Below are 17702 nucleotides of genomic sequence, written 5' to 3'. Positions count from 1 at the left end.
TTAAACTATCAAATCTTCAATAAGTAGTATTTATTTCCCAAAATCAGACTTTTCTAAGTTTGTCAAATAGAAGCCTGAAAGGTATCAATAAAACTAGAAGCCTTGGTTAAAGACCTTGATGGTCTTATAATACCCATCACTATTTTTATTTCACAGGTCACAGAACAAAACTATTAGACACTTTTTAAAGATTAACGTATGCTTTTTCCTATGAAGCAGAATCTTTCAACCTCAGCACTGAGATTCTGGGTCTGATAATGCTTTGTTGTTGGGTGTTACCCTGTGCAATGTAGCATTCTTGGCTTCACACTATATGCCAGTTGCGTCCCCCACTTGTAACAACCAAAAATGTCTCCAGACGTTGTCACCCCTGGTTGAGAACCACTGTTAAGAATTATTGAAACAGAAAGTGAAATAAATATTACAGAATTAAATGCAAATTTGAAGAAAAATCCCACATCTCAAAAATCTCACACATCTTCAATTACTTTTACTTAGACACCATTAGTATTTTACGTACATTTAAATAAAAGTGTGTATTTATTCAAAACTAATTTTAAGATAGTAGGAAACAATCTTAAGATACGTCCCTTTTTTGGGGTAGTATTTTCATTTCTTCTGCTTGACTAGGACTTTATGACACTTTTGAGATCTCAGCGTGTTCTCAGTATTCAGCCAACCTAAGGACAGAATGTAGTTTTGTTTTGTTTTTTTTTTTCTCTCAAACTAACTGGTTGTTTTGGCCTATTTACAAATAAATAGACCAGGACCACATGTGTGTGTGTGGGGGGATTTACCAGGACAAAATTTCAAATACAGTCATAAAAATGAAAGACATTGCTCATACTTTGTATTTGAAGTTTCCTTTACTGATAAATATGCCTACCTGTCTTTGGAATGTGAATAAAAAGACAGATACATGCCAGAAATAACAATTCAACCCACCCATGATAACAAAGACTATCCTTTGCTATAATGTCTAGACCATCCTTTTTAAACAACTTGCTGCTTGAGACTGTCTTTTTCTTTTTAGAATGAGAATTTTTTTTTAATTTAATTTTATTTTTGGCTGTGTTGGGTCTTTGTTGCTGTGTGCGGGCTTCCTCTAGTAGCGGCGAGCGGGGGCTACTCTTCCTTGCGGTGCGCAGGCTTCTCATTGTGGTGGCTTCTCTTGTTGCGGAGCACGGGCTCTAGGCACGCGGGCTCAGTAGTTTCGGCTTGTGGGCTTACTTGCTCCGCAGCATGTGGGATCTTCCCGGACCAGGGATCGAACCCGTGTTCCCTGCACTGGCAGGTGAATTCTTAACCACTGTGCCACCAGTGAAGTCCTTGAGACTGTCTTAAACTCAAATTATTCCTAACACAACAAAAGTATAACTTATTTAGAAGTTAACTTTATCAAGGTACTCTATTATTTTATCAATAAAAATCTAGCCAAAAAAATTAAGAAACAAATCATAGCTTAATAAATGAGGGAGACAGAAAACTACAAATAGCAATAAACAAATGGAAAGATGCTGGCATAAAATTTAAAAAAGCAAATTAAAATGAGATACCATTTTTCATCTATCTGATTTTCAGACTTAAAAGCCTAATAATGTTCAGTACTGATACTGGACAGGTAACTTTGATACACTGTTTCTATAGGCATATGTTGAAACAAAAAGATTTCTGAAGGCCAGATAATAATGCACATAAAGTCCAACCCATAAATCCCATTCGTGCATCTGTGCCAACATAATTATGCTCACTTAAGCATTGTTTTAACTGTAAACAATCTTTAAGACCATCCAAGTGGACAGGTTAAATGAATTACAATACAGACAAAATGATGGAATACTATGCAACCCAAAAAATGATGTGCTTCAATAAGACATACACAAATTGCAGAAGTATGATATAATATTTTTTAAAAGAATTAACATATATACACATATATGCATAGAAAAATTCTATTAAGAATACACACGAAACAGGTTAACAACAGTCTAGTTTGATTTTTCTTTTTTCCTGTGAGTACTTTGTAATAAAAAACTTTTAAAACTAGACAGGCTTATCTAAAGGAGTATTAATTTCCATAATCTTTGTACATGAGTTTTTTCATATTATGGGCACAATAATAATTATTTAATTTATGTGATCCATTGAACTCAAAATGCAATTATTCTCACCAAACTTCTTGTTAACCAATATGGAGATGTGAATTTTAAAAGCATATATATGATATTCTCCATATTTAAGATACTTTCAGAAACACTGAAAGTTCTGCATTTATATTTACCACCTGTCCATATACTCACCTAATATCAATATTTTGGAATTTTTTAAAGTGGCCAAATCCTAGCTGTGGCATTCACTTCTGCCATATGCTACAGCAACTAAGATAGCAAAATCAAATGCCACAGACAATATTTACAAGAAAAGTGGATGACAAGGTAACAAGGTATTATCCCCATGAACCCTCTAGTATGAACAGTTAGGACAAGATTAGAGAGGTATTAATAGCTATACAGGAGCAAGAGAAAGACAACTTGTCTTACAACAGATTAACAGGAAAACCCATGGTTCACCAACAGTCTTCACTGGGGAAAAAAGAAAACCAGGCCACATTCTATCCACATTTAAGATTACTCCTTGCAGAAATACTCTTAATGTGCAAGGCCCTAGAAAAGGCAGACTAGTCTCCACTTAAAGAACCACTTTGAGAAAAAAAATACCCACAATCTCAAAAGTTACCCTGGAGTCCTCATGAATAATATCCCTAAAATAAGACCAGAATAAAACTATCTCCAGAAATACTAAATTCACTTTAGCACAAACAATTCTGAATAGAAATATTTTGTTGTTAATAAAAAAGCTACCTCACCCGCCTTCCCAGCAGTACACAACAGTGCAAAAATTACCAATACACCTGTAAGACCTCTTACGTATCTCAAATTTCAAATCCTTCTATAATATGTAGTTTCTTGTTTCATCACCTGTAAATATTATCAACCTATCTCCCAATACTGCAAAGGTAAGATTTGGGGGTGACAGAATAACAAATCCAAGATGCATGTATTAAAGAGGCTTACACATTCTACCTAAAATACATACATCAGTTCATCACCTATATGCTTCATATGTATACTGCAAAATTACAATTATTGAAAGGTTTCAGCATTGGGGGTCACCAGAAAATGATCAAAATCACAAATGTCAGGGTACATCAACTCACCTACCCTACTGACCCTTTCAATAAATATCCCCTAACATAGTTTTTCTTAAACCACAAACCACCACACCCCACCTCCCCATACTTGCCACAATCCCTCCCCCAGGAAACCACCTGTGGTGTCAGTGCCTAGAAGGTCACATTATACCGTAGCACAAGGAAAGGAGGGGTGGCCAGGTATGTGGGATCTGGCTTAGGTAAGCAGCATGAAAGTCTTAGAATTTACAAAAATAACAGTGGTAATAGATTCCTACCAAATGCATAGCTTCAAATTCTAAGTAGTTTCGTAAGGATTCTAAGATAGCTACAGTAAACAGGAAAGATGTGAGAAGACAAATGAACAAGTGAGAAGTGGTATAAAGTACTGGTTATGGGAGAATCTGAAGTCAGAATGGCTGAGTTTAAATCCCAATTCTGTCACTCACCAGCTGCACAATCAAAATTATTTAAGTTCTGCAAGCCTCAGTATCCTTATTTTTAAAAAGGAGACACCTACTTCAAAGAGTACTAGTGAAGATTAAATTAGGGTAGGCATATGAAACATCTGATAGTTTCTGGCACAAAAGAAATGTTCATTAAAAGTTTGCCTTTTAGGAAGAAAAAAACCTGATAACCCAAAACAGAAGTTCTTATGTGAAAATCCTAGTCCCTTAAAGATTTCTGATTCACCACTTTAAAATCAATCAAAGACTCTAACTAGGTAGGACTACTCACAAGCACCACATACTACAAAAAATAACATTAGGAGAATAAGATTTAAAGAGTCAAAATACTCAAGAGGCTCCACCCCCTGAAGGGAGCCCAGACAAATCATAGGGAGATAGTACAAGTACAGGTATGCACAAGTACAGGTATGCACATCTAAGTCAGACCTGGCTACAGGAAAGAAGGAAACGATAATAGCTGAAGTAAAGTTTTGGCAAGTAAAATGAACAGCTAGCTCAGTCACAAGTATAAAGAAACTTGATGAGATTAGGGAAGTCTTGGACCTGAAAACAGATCACTGTTACTCGTCAGTATGTTTTCATTCTTAGGATTTCATTTCAGTAAGCTGCAAAAACTTTTAAGTATCAACACTGGTATCAAATACGTGTTATTTTTACTATGAATTTTTATGTTTTACATAACAGTATATAAACAAGGCATCTAAGATTTGTTGAATGCCTGCTATTTCACAAAAACTCTGCAACCTAAGTGTTGTTATTCATATTTTCACCTGGGGAACAGAGGAAAAGAGGGTGTAGGTGACTAACTTGTTCCATCATGGTCATTCAAGTAGGTTACAATGAAACTAGAATTTTAACCAGGACAGCCTGCTAACCTAGAGTCAAGCAGATTATAAGCAGAGAGACAAGAGATACCTTGACATACACAGCTCCAAGTGTGTCTTTCACTACAATAAAGCTATCTCCCTCGCCCCCCCCCCAACAAAGTCAAACTGGTAAGTGGTAACAAAAAAGCTCTACTTGAACTACCACATATATGGCACATTTTTTAAAAGCAATGGGTCACTATTACTATTATTTTACATTTTTATTGAGACTTAAATTAGCTCTTATACACTTTACAGTCAATGGTGTACGTTCTCAATAATATTCAATCTATTTTGGTAGGAATGGAGTTTGGAGGGTGGTTACAAGGAGTGCCAAACCCAGGCAGCCTGATACACGAAAAGGATCGCTGTGGGTGAAACCAGAGAGAACAAAGATGAGCAACTGAACACATATGAAGGCCTAGCAAAAATGAAGATCTAAAACACATTTCTCACATTCATCAGGTATTTTAAAGTACAATGCTTTCACAGGCATATGTATTAAATGAAATAACAGTCAACGTTCTCCCCTTCAACTGTCTATACTCTGTTTTAGTAAGTGATTTAAGTTTTTTTGCTATCATACTGATTTAGACAGACAGACACAAACATACACACACACTCACTCACCCCCCCAGCCCCCCAATAATAAACTCCCATATCAGAAAGGTAAAAGACCTACAGTCCACAGAACAGAGGGAAACGACTGTAAATCTGGACCATAAATTCCTCATCTTCTTACTAATAAGATGTTCTGAAGCCACATGAAGTTGGTGACAGGCTTCCAGTAATAGTCCCTAAGCATTATGAACTCCAATTTATTGGCAGGCACAAAGAGGATCTCTGGATATAGATAAAAAGGCACACATGTAGGTAACACTAAAACAGACACTCTGGGAACCGCTCTGTGGCTCTCATGAGTTAGTGGTAACACTGACTGGTCTCTCTCATCCAAGTGATTCTCAATTTTTTTACTGTCTCCAAACCACTAACCTATGTAACATACTCCCAAGAGATAACATCTTCACCTTCAGCAGACATTTAATGACAACCACTGTGCCTGTGCCCCACCCTTTACCACTGTTACTGCAATACCACCCCTAGTAACTACTGCCACAACACAGACTCCCACAGGCTTCTGAAATGGAAGGAAACTTGGAAATCATCTTTTATAAGCTCCTCATTCAGTACCTGAGGGAAGTGTGGCCCACAGTAATTTAAGTGACTTACTGGAGACTAAAATAGTAGCTATGGGGAGGAGGGAGTTGTCACTATGCACTAGTCACAGCGTTAAGCACTCATAAAGTAAGAACTCAGTGAATTCCCATAACATCCCTTGAGATGGATTTACTTTATTTCCCATATCTTACGATAAGGAAATTAAGGCACAGAGAAGTTGGCCTTGGTGACAGAGTAACTAAGTGGTAGAGCTGGGAATTCAAACCCAGGTCTGTCTTGTGCTCTCGTGACTCTCCAACCAGAGCTCTTTCCACAAGATTAAGTACCTCACACTTGTTTCATGAGCCAAATGCACTCTATTTATGCCCAACGCACAGACAATTCTAACTTTTACCCTCTCCCAAATTTTAGTATCTATAGCTACATATTTTCATTTATTCAAGTCCTCACACAAGCTGAGGCAACCTCATGGTATAAACCCCATCTCTGAAGTGAGGAAACAAGCTCACAAATTATTTGCCCTAATTCACACAGCTAATTCTGACAAGCTAATTTCAGAATCAAGCCATGCTCCTTCCCAGAATGACATTACCACACGCTAATTCTCATGAAATCAGAGGACTAGCCAACTACTAGTAAAAACTGGACTGAACATGGAAAATATGAACTCACCTGCACACCAAAAAGATTGACGATTTGAAGTTAATTCCAGTCAGAAAACTGTGTTGACACATCTAGCTTCCAGTGCATCATGCAGTAGATTTTGTACAGCGTATATGACACATCAGATTTACAGGTTTGATGTGATGAAACAAATGAAAACTACAATTTTCTTCATGTTCCTATTTAATCACTGCAGTTACTAAAATATTTAGATGCAAAAGGGCAACATTTAACTAATACCTACTGAAAATCTACTGTGCTTCCTCTGTGTACCACTGTGATAATGGTACATGATAGGAATTTAGGTGGCACATGGGTAATTCATATTAATTAATATTTTAGTATTTACAGATTTTAAAATGACAGAAAAATATAACTAATGCAACAAACCACTGGTTTCAGACCTCCTTACTTCTCACAAGACTAAGAGGAAGAAATTAACATGTTGATTATACTTCTTGGGAGGGGTCAAATGAGGGCTTAATCTCTATCTGTAGTATTCTTCCATCTTAAAAAAATCTGAAGAAAAGTAAGCTGACCTCAAAAAGAACATTAAGTAAATAATTGTACAGATGCTACAAGGATGTGGCAAAAAATCCCAAAGGTAGTATGTGAAACTGACATTTTAGAAATAATGTTCAAGCGTTTGATACTATGTTAGACAAAACAAAATTCCCTCCCTAAAGAAAGCCACAGAAGAAGGATCTAACAGTCACATGGACTTAAGGAGATTTTATTTATAATAATGCAGATCTCAGTTGTTGATTACTACTACTTTTTAAGTAACTTTTATTTTCTTAGTAGTATTTCAAAATTGCTGAACACAAAGAGTTTGAAACTGCAGGGAGGGAAAAAAAAGTAGACTCAATATAAGCATTATCAACACGATAACAACTACTATTTATTGAGTAAATAATGTTAACACTGTTTATGAAGCAGTGTATTTCCGTGTATTACGTACTCATGCTATGAGGTACTATTACTATTCCCTTTTATAGATGAGGAAACTAACTTAACAGGGACTGACTTAAAAAGTTCTCTTAGGGACTTCCCTGGTGGCGCAGTGGTTAACAGTCTGCCTGCCAATGCACGGGACACGGATTCGAGCCCTGGTCCGGGAAGATCCCACATGTCACAGAGCAACTAAGCCCGTGCGCCACAACTACTGAAGCCCGCGCACCTAGAGCCTGTGCTCCACAGCAAGAGAAGCCACTGCAATGAGAAGCCTGCGCACCACAACAAAGAGTAGCCCTGCTCGCCACAACTAGAGAAAGCCTGCATGCAGCAATGAAGACCCAATGCAGCCAAAAATAAATTAAAAAAAAAAAAGAAAAAGTTCTCCTAAATAGTGTAACTCTGAGAGGATGGCAGAGGTGCTACAATTTTTCATCTCTCCAAAACCTCTTACGTCAAACGTAACTAACAGCAAACCCAAAACCAATAAGCAAAAACATTTACAACAAAACTCCCTGACAAGGTTACCTCACAAACCCCAAAATGTAAGTTAATGAGGAAAAACTTATGGTCACATGACCAGTATCATTATCAGAATCTGTACAAGAGAAAACAGAAGTCCTAGTGAACCGGAAGGGCCTACAAACAGGAGAACCACAAAATTGCCAACAGGTGTTCACAAGAAATCATGGCAGGTCAATGTGAGAACAGTAGCTGAAACTGAGATAGGTTTTGCCCACTCACAGTAATAAGTGAAGAGAAAGGACCTCCAGTAAGGGCTGAAAGGGACAAAGTCTTGCTTCATGAGCTCTTGAAAGTGACCCACCAGACCTCCCATCCAGAGGAGACCCCAAAGACAAGAGAAAGATACAAGAGAGATGAAGGAAAGACAAGGTCCAAATAAAAGTATTGATAGAACAGAGCCTAGAAATTTCAGAAAGAACACTCCATATTCTAATACTTCACAAAAATAATGAGCAAACTCTGTGAAGTTAAGGACAGCTACTCTGAACCATGCCTCCTCCTCAAAGTGCAGAAAAACTATTTTCACATAAAAATGCAAAACAGAAAAATATCAAGGTCAAATCTAATATGAAATTGTTGTAAGAAAAAAGGAGAATAAGGAGCAAAATAACATCCCTCAAGACAGCAAAGGGAAGCTAGAAAGACTTGCTCAGAAACAGATCACAACCTTATACTATTTTCAAAATGAGCTAAACATATTGAGAAAAATGATACAAGTCAGAATTAGAGAAACTCAGAAAATGAAGCAATAGAATACAGCAAAGAATGAGAAAAGAATTACTTCAGGAAATAAAGACTAAACTAAAAAGCACACAAGAACAAATGATCACAACACACAATGCAGTAAGAATCCTTCAAAAGAGGAAATTTTGAAAAATCAAAATGGAATTAAATTTAAAATTTCACTTTAAAAGACACTGTTAAGAGAATAAAACGACAAGCCACACAGTGGTAGCAAGTATTTGTAAACCACATTAATAAAGAATTTGTATCCATAACATATAAGGAACTCTCAAAACCCAATAACAAATCAAACAAACCCCATTTTAACATGGGCAAAAATGCGAAGAATCAATCTACTAAAGGAGAGATACAAACAGCAAATAAATAGATGAAAAGATGCTCAACATCATTAGTCATTAGGCAAATACGAATTAAAACCACTATACAATAGGCACCTATTAGAATATCTAATGTGAGAAAGATCGACCGTACTGTGTTGGAAAGGATATGGAGAAACTGATCTCAACTCCCATGATACTGGTGCAAAAGCAAATTGGCACAATCACTCAAGAAAACTGTTCAGTAGTTTCTAAAGTTAAACATACATGTACCATATGATCCAACCATTCCACTCCTGGATGTATTTTTACCCAAGAAAAAAAGAATGCATACAAAGACACATACACAAACGTTCACGGTAGCTTTATTTAATAAAGAAAAAACTGGGGCTTCCAGGGTGGCACAGTGGTTAAGAATCCACCTGCCAATGCACGGGACACAGGTTGGAGCCCTGGTCCGGGAAGATGCCACATGCTGTGGAGCAACTAAGCCCATGCGCCACAACTACTGAGCCTGCGCTCTAGAGCCCACGAGCCACAACTACTGAAGCCCACGCCTAGAGACCATGCCCCGCAACAAGAGAAGCCGCTGTGATGAGAAGTCTGTGCACCTCAATGAAGTCACCGCAACTAGAGAATGCCTGTGCGCAGCAATGAAGACCCAATGCAGCCAAAAATAAATAAATAAATTTTTTTAAAAAAACTGGAAATAACCCAAATGCCCATCAACCAGTGAATGAAGCAAGAACTGTAGGATATCCATGTAATGAATACAACTCAGAAATAAAAAGGAATGAATTGTTGATTTCTGAACGTGGATCAATCTCAAATTATGCGGAGTAAAAAAAGGCAGACAAAGAATATACTGTATGATTCCATTTACATAAAATTCCAGAACATGCTAACTAATCTACAGTGACAAAAAGCAGATCTTTAGTTGCCTGAGGGGAGGAGAGCACACACAGGGAGGGGAGATTACAAAGGGAACGAGGAAACTTCTGCGAGTAATGGATATATTCTCCATCTGGGGTGTGGTGTTAGTTTCATGAGTGTAGATGTCAAAATTTACCAAACTATATATTTTTAGTAAACTAAACTTACTGTTATCAATAATTGAAGTTTTTTAAAATAAGCATTATTAAGTAAAGCTATTTTCTAAAAACAGAAATGAGGAAAAAAATCCAGGAATTCTTACCTTAAGAAACTCATCCATCCTAAAACATCAAAGAGATCTGAACTGCTACCTTTTAGATTTTCATTCTCGTATTTACAGTCTTAGAAGTTAGACAAAGCTCAGTTTAGCCATAAATGATGACAGAAACTGCAAATTTCAGTATCAAAAGTTAAGGCATGGGCTTCCCTGGTGGCGCAGTGGTTGAGAGTCTGCCTGCCAATGCAGGGGACACGGGTTCATGCCGCGGAGCAGCTGGGCCCGTGAGCCACGGCCGCTGAGCCTGCGCGTCCGGAGCCTGTGCTCCGCAAGGGGAGGCCACAACCGCAAGGGGAGGCCACAACCGTGAGAGGCCCGCGTACCGCAAAAAAAAAAAAAAAGTTACGGAATGTCCATATTGATTTAAAAAAACAAAAAAACAAAAAAGACTAAATAAAGCTAAATGTAAAAACACCAGCTGTTTGAATCATAAATTAAAAAATATTTTCCAAACTCCATAAAGAATCTAACACCACCAATCACTTTAATACAAAATACTCTCAGTGAATGTACAAAGACCTAAAGATTTGGGGGGGTTGGAGGGGTGGACAGGGATGGGACAACTGATGACCTTTTTAAGTCCTCTCTCAGGACAAATAATTGTCCAGAAAAATCAGGTTGAATTTCCCTAGCCACTTAGTGATCCAGTCAAACAGGATATTAAAGAGCTTTCTTGTAGAAACTTTCAACTGTTTATACATTTACAGCCAAAGTATTTTATCAAAACGGGACGGCAGGGGCTTCCCTGGTGGCGCAGTGCTTTAGAGTCTGCCTGCCGATGCAGGGGACACAGGTTCGTGCCCCGGTCCGGGAAGATCCCACATGCCGCGGAGCGGCTGGGCCCGTGAGCCATGGCCGCTGAGCCTGCGCGTCCAGAGCCTGTGCTCCGCAATGGGAGAGGCCACAGCAGTGAGAGGCCCTCGTACCGCACACACCAAAAAAAAAGGGACGGCAGTCTGTACACACCTGGTAAGAGGCGTTAAGTATTTAACTCCAAATAATCTTGTTTATCAAAACTATGAAGTAAAATGCTTTTCCTCTTGATACTGTAGAGAGGTATTAGTTCGGACCAACTACCAATCAATATAAATACAAATTATTCTGCATCAAGTTTTTAAAATCAAGATGTTCTAGGAGACTATAATTCAAAGGCAAAAATTACCTTTCTTTCCTGAAGGGTTCTATTTTTTAAAAGCACTAAATAGAAATTTAAGATTGAACACATCACAGTCACATTCCTAAGGTGACTGGTAATTTTAATAAGCACCAGGGAGTTTCAGCTCGTCTGCAAGACCATTAAAGAGGGTTTTTTTTTTTCCCCTTTCTAAAATCAGGCCAGTTATTAGAAGGCTACGCTGCAACCATAAGCAAATCTTGTGAGAAATGAACATTTGCTAATAAAGCCAAAGAAAGTATACATCATTTGCTGAAGCTTACACTCTTTTATTAGGCCTCAAGAATTTTAAAACTAGACATGAAGTAGAGGAGCCAAAAGAAAGCCCACTTTTTAAAACTACCCCCCAAAAAAACCTCTCCCCTTCCTGTTCACTGCCTCCTACACAAAAGCTACAAGGTACCAAATCTGCACTGCTCTCTACAAATAAAGTTAGCCTGAGTGTGAAAACAACTCCTAAACAACTACACACACAACAATGAACTGAAATGTTCCTCTGAAAACAGTGCTAACTTCATAGTATAAGTTTCAGATTCACAGCATTTGCAAACAAGCCTAATAAAATGCTGAGCGTATGTTAACAAGTTAGCTATCCTAGAAAGTTTACAGGACAGTCAAGATTAGCATCTGGAATTTGTCAGATAATCACCCAGAGTGCTCAAGAGAATAAATATAAGTGACACTTCAAGCACCCACATATATAAACATGACAACAGAAGGTTGGATACAGGACAATAGGAGAAAATACCACCAATAAAAGAATCTGAAACAGAATCAAAGCCACAGAATTTGGGAAATAAGCCTGTTTGTTATGGCCAAAAACAGCCATAATGGAATATGCATTCTTCTTTTTCTCTGGCTCTTCTAGACTAACACATTCTAAATGCGCAAAAGCATAAAGAAAATCTTAACAAAGCTCTAAAATTCGTTACAGAGCACATGTGAAGTAAATAAAGCATATACACTTAGTAAATGCTTTAAATTACTGGAGCTTGTGCAGTTTAGACAGATGGAGTATTCACTGCTTCTGAAATACACTTCTGTCCCTTTCCTGAGCAATTCTGAAGGATACACAGATCTATAACAACGATTACATGTTTTCAACTCACATTGTTTCTCCAGTCTTGGCTACATGACAAAGAAACTGATCCAGGACCGGACAAACTTCCTTTTTCCCCCTCTTCTCAAAATCTAGATAAGGGAAGAAAGAAAAGTTATTAGTATTTCTAAAAGTCCACCAACCATTTCCAATGCCTTCTAACAACAAACTTTCCTCTCACTCCTTCCTCATATTAAGCAGCAATTAAAAAAATTTTTTTTTAATTTAAAAAAGCCTCTCAACGAAATATCCACCTGTTACTCTCCAATTTCAAATGTCACTCTTCACAGGTAACGAGAGCCCTCCTAAAGGGGGCACTCAACTTCGCCACAAACCAGCCCTAACGCAGTGCTTCTCAAACTGTGGTCCGGGGGAACACCAGGACCACATTCATCTCAGAGACCGGCTAAAATACAAAAACCCCAGATCCCGACCCCACAGACTGTTTATTTACATGAAGTTCATAAATCTGCGTTTTAAGAAAACACCAGCTCCCTCTCGTAGCCGTCCCCCAATGATCCTGGGTATCAAAGCCTAATTCTCAGAACGCTGAAATCATGCTCTCCCAAGTTTGAGAACCACTGTTCTCAAGCCTGTTGCTTGGAAGGCGAGCAATTCAGAGCCGGGAAGGCGACCACCTGAGAATGAGGGCGCGTGGAAAGATGACTTCAGAAGCCCTGAAAAAGGCTCCTTGAGACACTTGAAAGTTGCTTTGCCGCCCCCTCTCCCCCCCCCAAACCTTTCACTTTTCTTCTCCCAGCCGTGGCCCGGCGTGCGGGGGCCTGATGGAGAACGAAGCCAGCCTGGGAAGGCGCTGCGGGCCCAAGACCCGTGCCCCGGGAGTGGGAGAGGGGCCGGGGCCCCCGCGAGAGCTTCCCGGCTCCCCTCCCCCAGCCCAGACGCCGGCGGCCGACACAAAGCCCAGAGCAGGGCGGGAGGGAGCTGCCCACGGGGCTCCCCGCCCCCGGGGAAGCGGGAGGGGGATGGGAGCCGGGGAAGCGCGCCCTCCCCCCCAGCCCGGCCCGGCCCCGCGGAACCACTTGCCCCGAAGGGAGATAGGACCACGGAGGGTGAGAAGGAAGGGAGAGGGGGCAGCTACCCCCACCTTTCAGCGCCTCCTGCAGCCTCTCGACGTCCATGGCTTCACGGAGCCCCTCGCAGCCTCCGCCTCCTTCCGCGGATCTCCCGGGGACTGGAAGGCCTCCCCCCACCCCCCCGACGCCCTCCCCCTCCCTTGCACACACTCCGGCACGCAGGCGACCGGGGGGGGCACCGAAGGGAGCCGGGGGAAGCGAGCGAGAGAGCGAGACCGAGAGAGCCAGCACCTCCCCGAGCCGCTACCACCAGCCCTCCAACATGGCGCCCGGCACGTCATCGCGCGCACGCTCCCCGCCGCCGTCCTCGCGCCCGCGGCGCGCCCAGACCCGGAACCCGAGAGCGCGTGCGCGGTGAGGCGTGTGGCCCCTGGCAGTCCCCCGCAGACCCGGCAGGGGCGGTAGCCCCGCCTCTCCCCCGGGATGGCCCTAGCTACCTGCGCCGACCTGAAGACGGAGTGGTCTAGGCAGGGGGGTGGGACGCAGACCCCCTGGATGTGAGTCCTTGCCATTTGCTAGCTGTGTGACCTTGAGCAATTTACTGAGCCTCTCTGAGCCTCACTTTCCCCATCTGTACGGTGAAAGCACTAGTATGGACCACTCTATTAGGTGGCTGCGAAAATCAGGTGAGAGTGTGTACACTTAGTGGTCAGAGTACGCATTTTAAAAGCACTCACTATTACTAGTAATCGTAGCAAAAATACCTCCTTGCCTCAATCCAAAGCTCGTCGATGACCCACCCTTGAAGAGAAGCAAGGCACACAGCAAAGGGATGAAAAGCTTAGGCAATGGAACCAGCTGGATTTAAAGCCCAACTCAACTGTTTACTCCCTGTCGGACGTACTTAAACTCCGGTAGCCTCAGTTACCTCATCCGCAAAATGGAAGTTTGTAAAACAGCCCTGAGACTTGAGTGAAACGGCGATGATGAAGCACTGAGCGCACAGGGTGCCTGGAACTTAAGCACTTAATGTGGCTGCTGTTTTTATTATCATTATGATTTTGATTACATTACATAAGCACCCAGGAAGTTACAGAGGGCAGAGACCTCAGAAGTGCTCTCCCGCCCTGACATTTTACAAATGGGATAGCTGAGGCACGGAGAACTAGTCTGGCAGCAGAACCCAGAACATCTGGCAACTAGCTAGTGTGTGGACATTTTTATTATCCTCTCATGTCTGTGAGCTTTTCAAGAAAAAGATACTGCACTGTTCCACCTTCTCTTCTCAAAGCCTAACACAAATCTGTGAAAGGAAGGAAGGGAGAGAGGGAGGAAGGGAGGACAGAAAGCTATTTCTTGACCGGTGTTAGAAGGTGCAAATTTGGACACAGCCATCACAAGTGTTGACCCTCTTAAAAGATAGTGGCTCTGACCCTGAACCTGGGTGGCAGATGTAGGCAACGCCCCCCCCACAAAAAAATACTTTTCTGGATTTTACCATCAGAGAACCAGTCCCTAGTATCTTGAGACCCTTTCACTGTTCTAAGCATCCAGCTCAGTTACAAATAGCCTTGCAGGGGATGTATTAGGGTGGCATCATCACAGTGGGCCAACACTTTCAATGCCCTGGATTTAGTTTATTATGGTCCCTTCCAGTCTGAAGGAGCCTACCCTCTACACAGCAAAGCTTAGCCGCCACTCTCTCTGCCACCCAGTACTCTGTTTAAGCAGGTGTCTTCCTGTATGGCCTGTGCAGGACAATACAGTTGCCACTAGCCACGTATGGGTATTTAAATTTAAATTAATTAAAAATAAAATTAAAAATTCAGTTCCTGAGTTTGTCAATGAAATTCAGTTCCTCAGTCACACTAGCCGCATTACATGTGTTCAATAGGCCCATGTGGCTAGTGACTTTTGCACTGAGAGAAGATTCCATGATCGCCAAAAGTTCTTCTGGAACTTTCTGTTAGAGACTGTACCATGCTAATTTCTCCCACCTTGCTCTGTCCCTTTTCATCAGCTGTTCTCCTCACTTGGAGATGCCTCAACTTCCAAAAACTGGATAAGGTCCATGGAAGGAGACAAAGTACACACAGCAGTGTCAGCCGAAGGGAATGAGGGAAAGTTTCCCTAGAGGAAGTAGAAGCGTTTAAGCTTGAGAGCTGAATTCTGAGAGGAAGGAAGCCAAGTGAAGTGGAGAGGAGACGCTTTCAAAGAGAAGAACTAGGTGCACGGGCGCTGAAATGAGACAGAAGAGCCAGGTAGGTTCAGTCTGGCTTAAGCTGAGAGAGCAAGGGCAGAAGAAGCAAGGGATGACGCTGAAGAAATATTTTCTTTGGTTCATTTCTTCCTTCTTCCTTGGAATTCTTCTCTAGCCAGCATGCTTCCCAATGTCTGCAATTTCTAGAGCCTCCTATTGGTACTAACTCCCTTAGAGCAAAACAGAATAAAATGTGACGTCCAGCCTCCACGAATGACCCTGAAGATCCTAGCCTCCTGGGGTTCATGCCCCAGTGTAGTCTTCTCCCAGGTGAATCAGGGAGAGCGGGTCCGTGTGAACAATAGCGTGGCGGAAGGGATGGTACTTGACTTCTGAGGCTAGGTCATAAAAGGTGCTGAGGCTTCTGCTCTGGGCACTTGGATTGCTCTTTCTAGAGGAAGCCAGCTGCCATGTCACAAGAACATCAGAGCAGCCCTGTGAAAACGCCCAAATGGAAAGGATTGATGGCTTTAACGTGGGTCCTCCAGTCCCAGGAAATCCTTCCGATGACTGCAGCCCCAGCTGGCATCTGGACTGCAACCTTATAAGGGATCCCAAGTCAGAACCACCCATCTAAGCTGTACCTCAAGTCCTGACCCACAGAAACTACGAAAGATGACAAATGTTTATAATTGTTCTCAGCTTCTAAATTCTGAGGTAATTTGTTACACAGCACTAGATAAACAATGCACAAAGGAGAATATTAATAGTAACAGCTAATATTAAGTATTCTCTATGTGTCTAGCATTCTTCTAAGCACTGTATAAAAGTATTTAATTTAATCCTTGCAAAAATCCTATAAGTGATATATTTTTTAAAATATTTATTTATTTATTTTTGGCTACATTGGATCTTCCTTGCTGCACGCAGGCTTTCTCCTTTCTCTAGTTGCGGCGAGAGCGGGGGCTACTCTTCGTTGTGGAGCACGGGCTTCTCAGGGCGGTGGCTTCTCTTCTTGCGGAGCACGGGCTCTAGGCATGTGGGCTTCAGTAGTTGTGGCACCAGGGCTCAAACCCATGTCCCCTGCATTGGCAGGCGGATTCTTAACCACTGCGCCACCAGGGAAGTCCCCCTATACGTGATATTATTATCGCCACTTAACATAAGAGCAAACTAAGGTATAAAGAAGTGAACTAACGTGTCCAAGGTCACACAACTACACAGGCAAGGGACTGACCCATGATTCAAAGCCAGACTGGTTTCAGAGGCCCAGACTCTTTCTGGTCCTCAAGAAGTTTACAAATGACCAGGAAAGAAAAAAACATAATTATAGACTCTGATGCAAAGTAGAAGGCAAGTATGCAAATCAGGTGGTCAGAGGCCTGCGACATCTCTTTCAGGCAGAGATAGAAGTTTTACTATTTGGAAGGGCCTCACTTAAAGACTGGAAAGGATTTGCACCAAAAGAGAAGAGGCTTCCAAGGCAGAGGGAACGGTATTAACCAGGCAAGCTGTCCGTGAGGGCCTCCTAGGTACTGCAGAGAACGCGTGCTTGGAATCTGTTCCCCCGCAGAGTCAGGGTGTAATAGAAGAGATGTCCCTTAAATGCAAACATGCAAGAAGACTGGCCCGTTCCTCTGAGGATACACAAGAGGGGAAAAGCCTGATGACACAGAAGAGAAGGTAGAAGGTAGAGACAGGAGAACGGGAAAGAGAAAACAGCTGGGACTGTGTCCGAAAAAAATGTGCAAGGATCTTCAAATAACCCCAGGGAGAAAGACTGGAGTTGGGCCATCCCTCTGAGATGAGCCTGTGGGGAGGGACAAGAATGGGAGATTGAGGAAAAGTCTAGAAAAATCCACACACCGTCTACAAGGGCTGAAGGGCACAGAACAGGCTGTGTTAAAATACGAATAGAAAGACTTGGAGGCTCTTTGATTCTCATGGCCTTTTATCCATGCTTTCTAGTCCTTATTTGTATATCGCAACAAGTGCCAGGATGAAGCTGAGGTTGGAAGGTGGACAAATTAGAGTGAATCCAGGTTTCTAAACAAATAAGAGAATAGCTTCACCTATC

At 41.5% G+C, this 17702-nt stretch overlaps 1 protein-coding gene across 2 annotated transcripts in view; it reads right to left on the bottom strand.

The window, feature by feature from the left end:
- The window catches only part of PPP4R2 (protein phosphatase 4 regulatory subunit 2), a 50345-nt gene extending 36620 nt beyond the window's left edge, over positions 1 to 13725 (bottom strand). For both annotated transcript variants that reach the window (XM_082664008.1, XM_082664007.1), the window contains exons 1-2: positions 13497 to 13725; positions 12402 to 12483 (exon numbers count right to left, since the gene is read on the bottom strand). In XM_082664008.1, the coding sequence (XP_082520134.1) occupies positions 12402 to 12483; positions 13497 to 13530 (116 nt within the window). In that variant the 5' untranslated portion in view covers positions 13531 to 13725. The remainder of the gene's footprint in view (positions 1 to 12401; positions 12484 to 13496) is intronic.
- Positions 13726 to 17702: the final 3977 nt, after the last annotated feature.

Source organism: Grampus griseus (assembly GCF_964374135.1).
Source record: "Grampus griseus genome assembly, chromosome: 10".
Taxonomy (NCBI): domain Eukaryota; kingdom Metazoa; phylum Chordata; class Mammalia; order Artiodactyla; family Delphinidae; genus Grampus; species Grampus griseus.
Note: the sequence above shows the minus strand (reverse complement) of the source record. Positions and strands in the feature narration are given on the sequence as shown.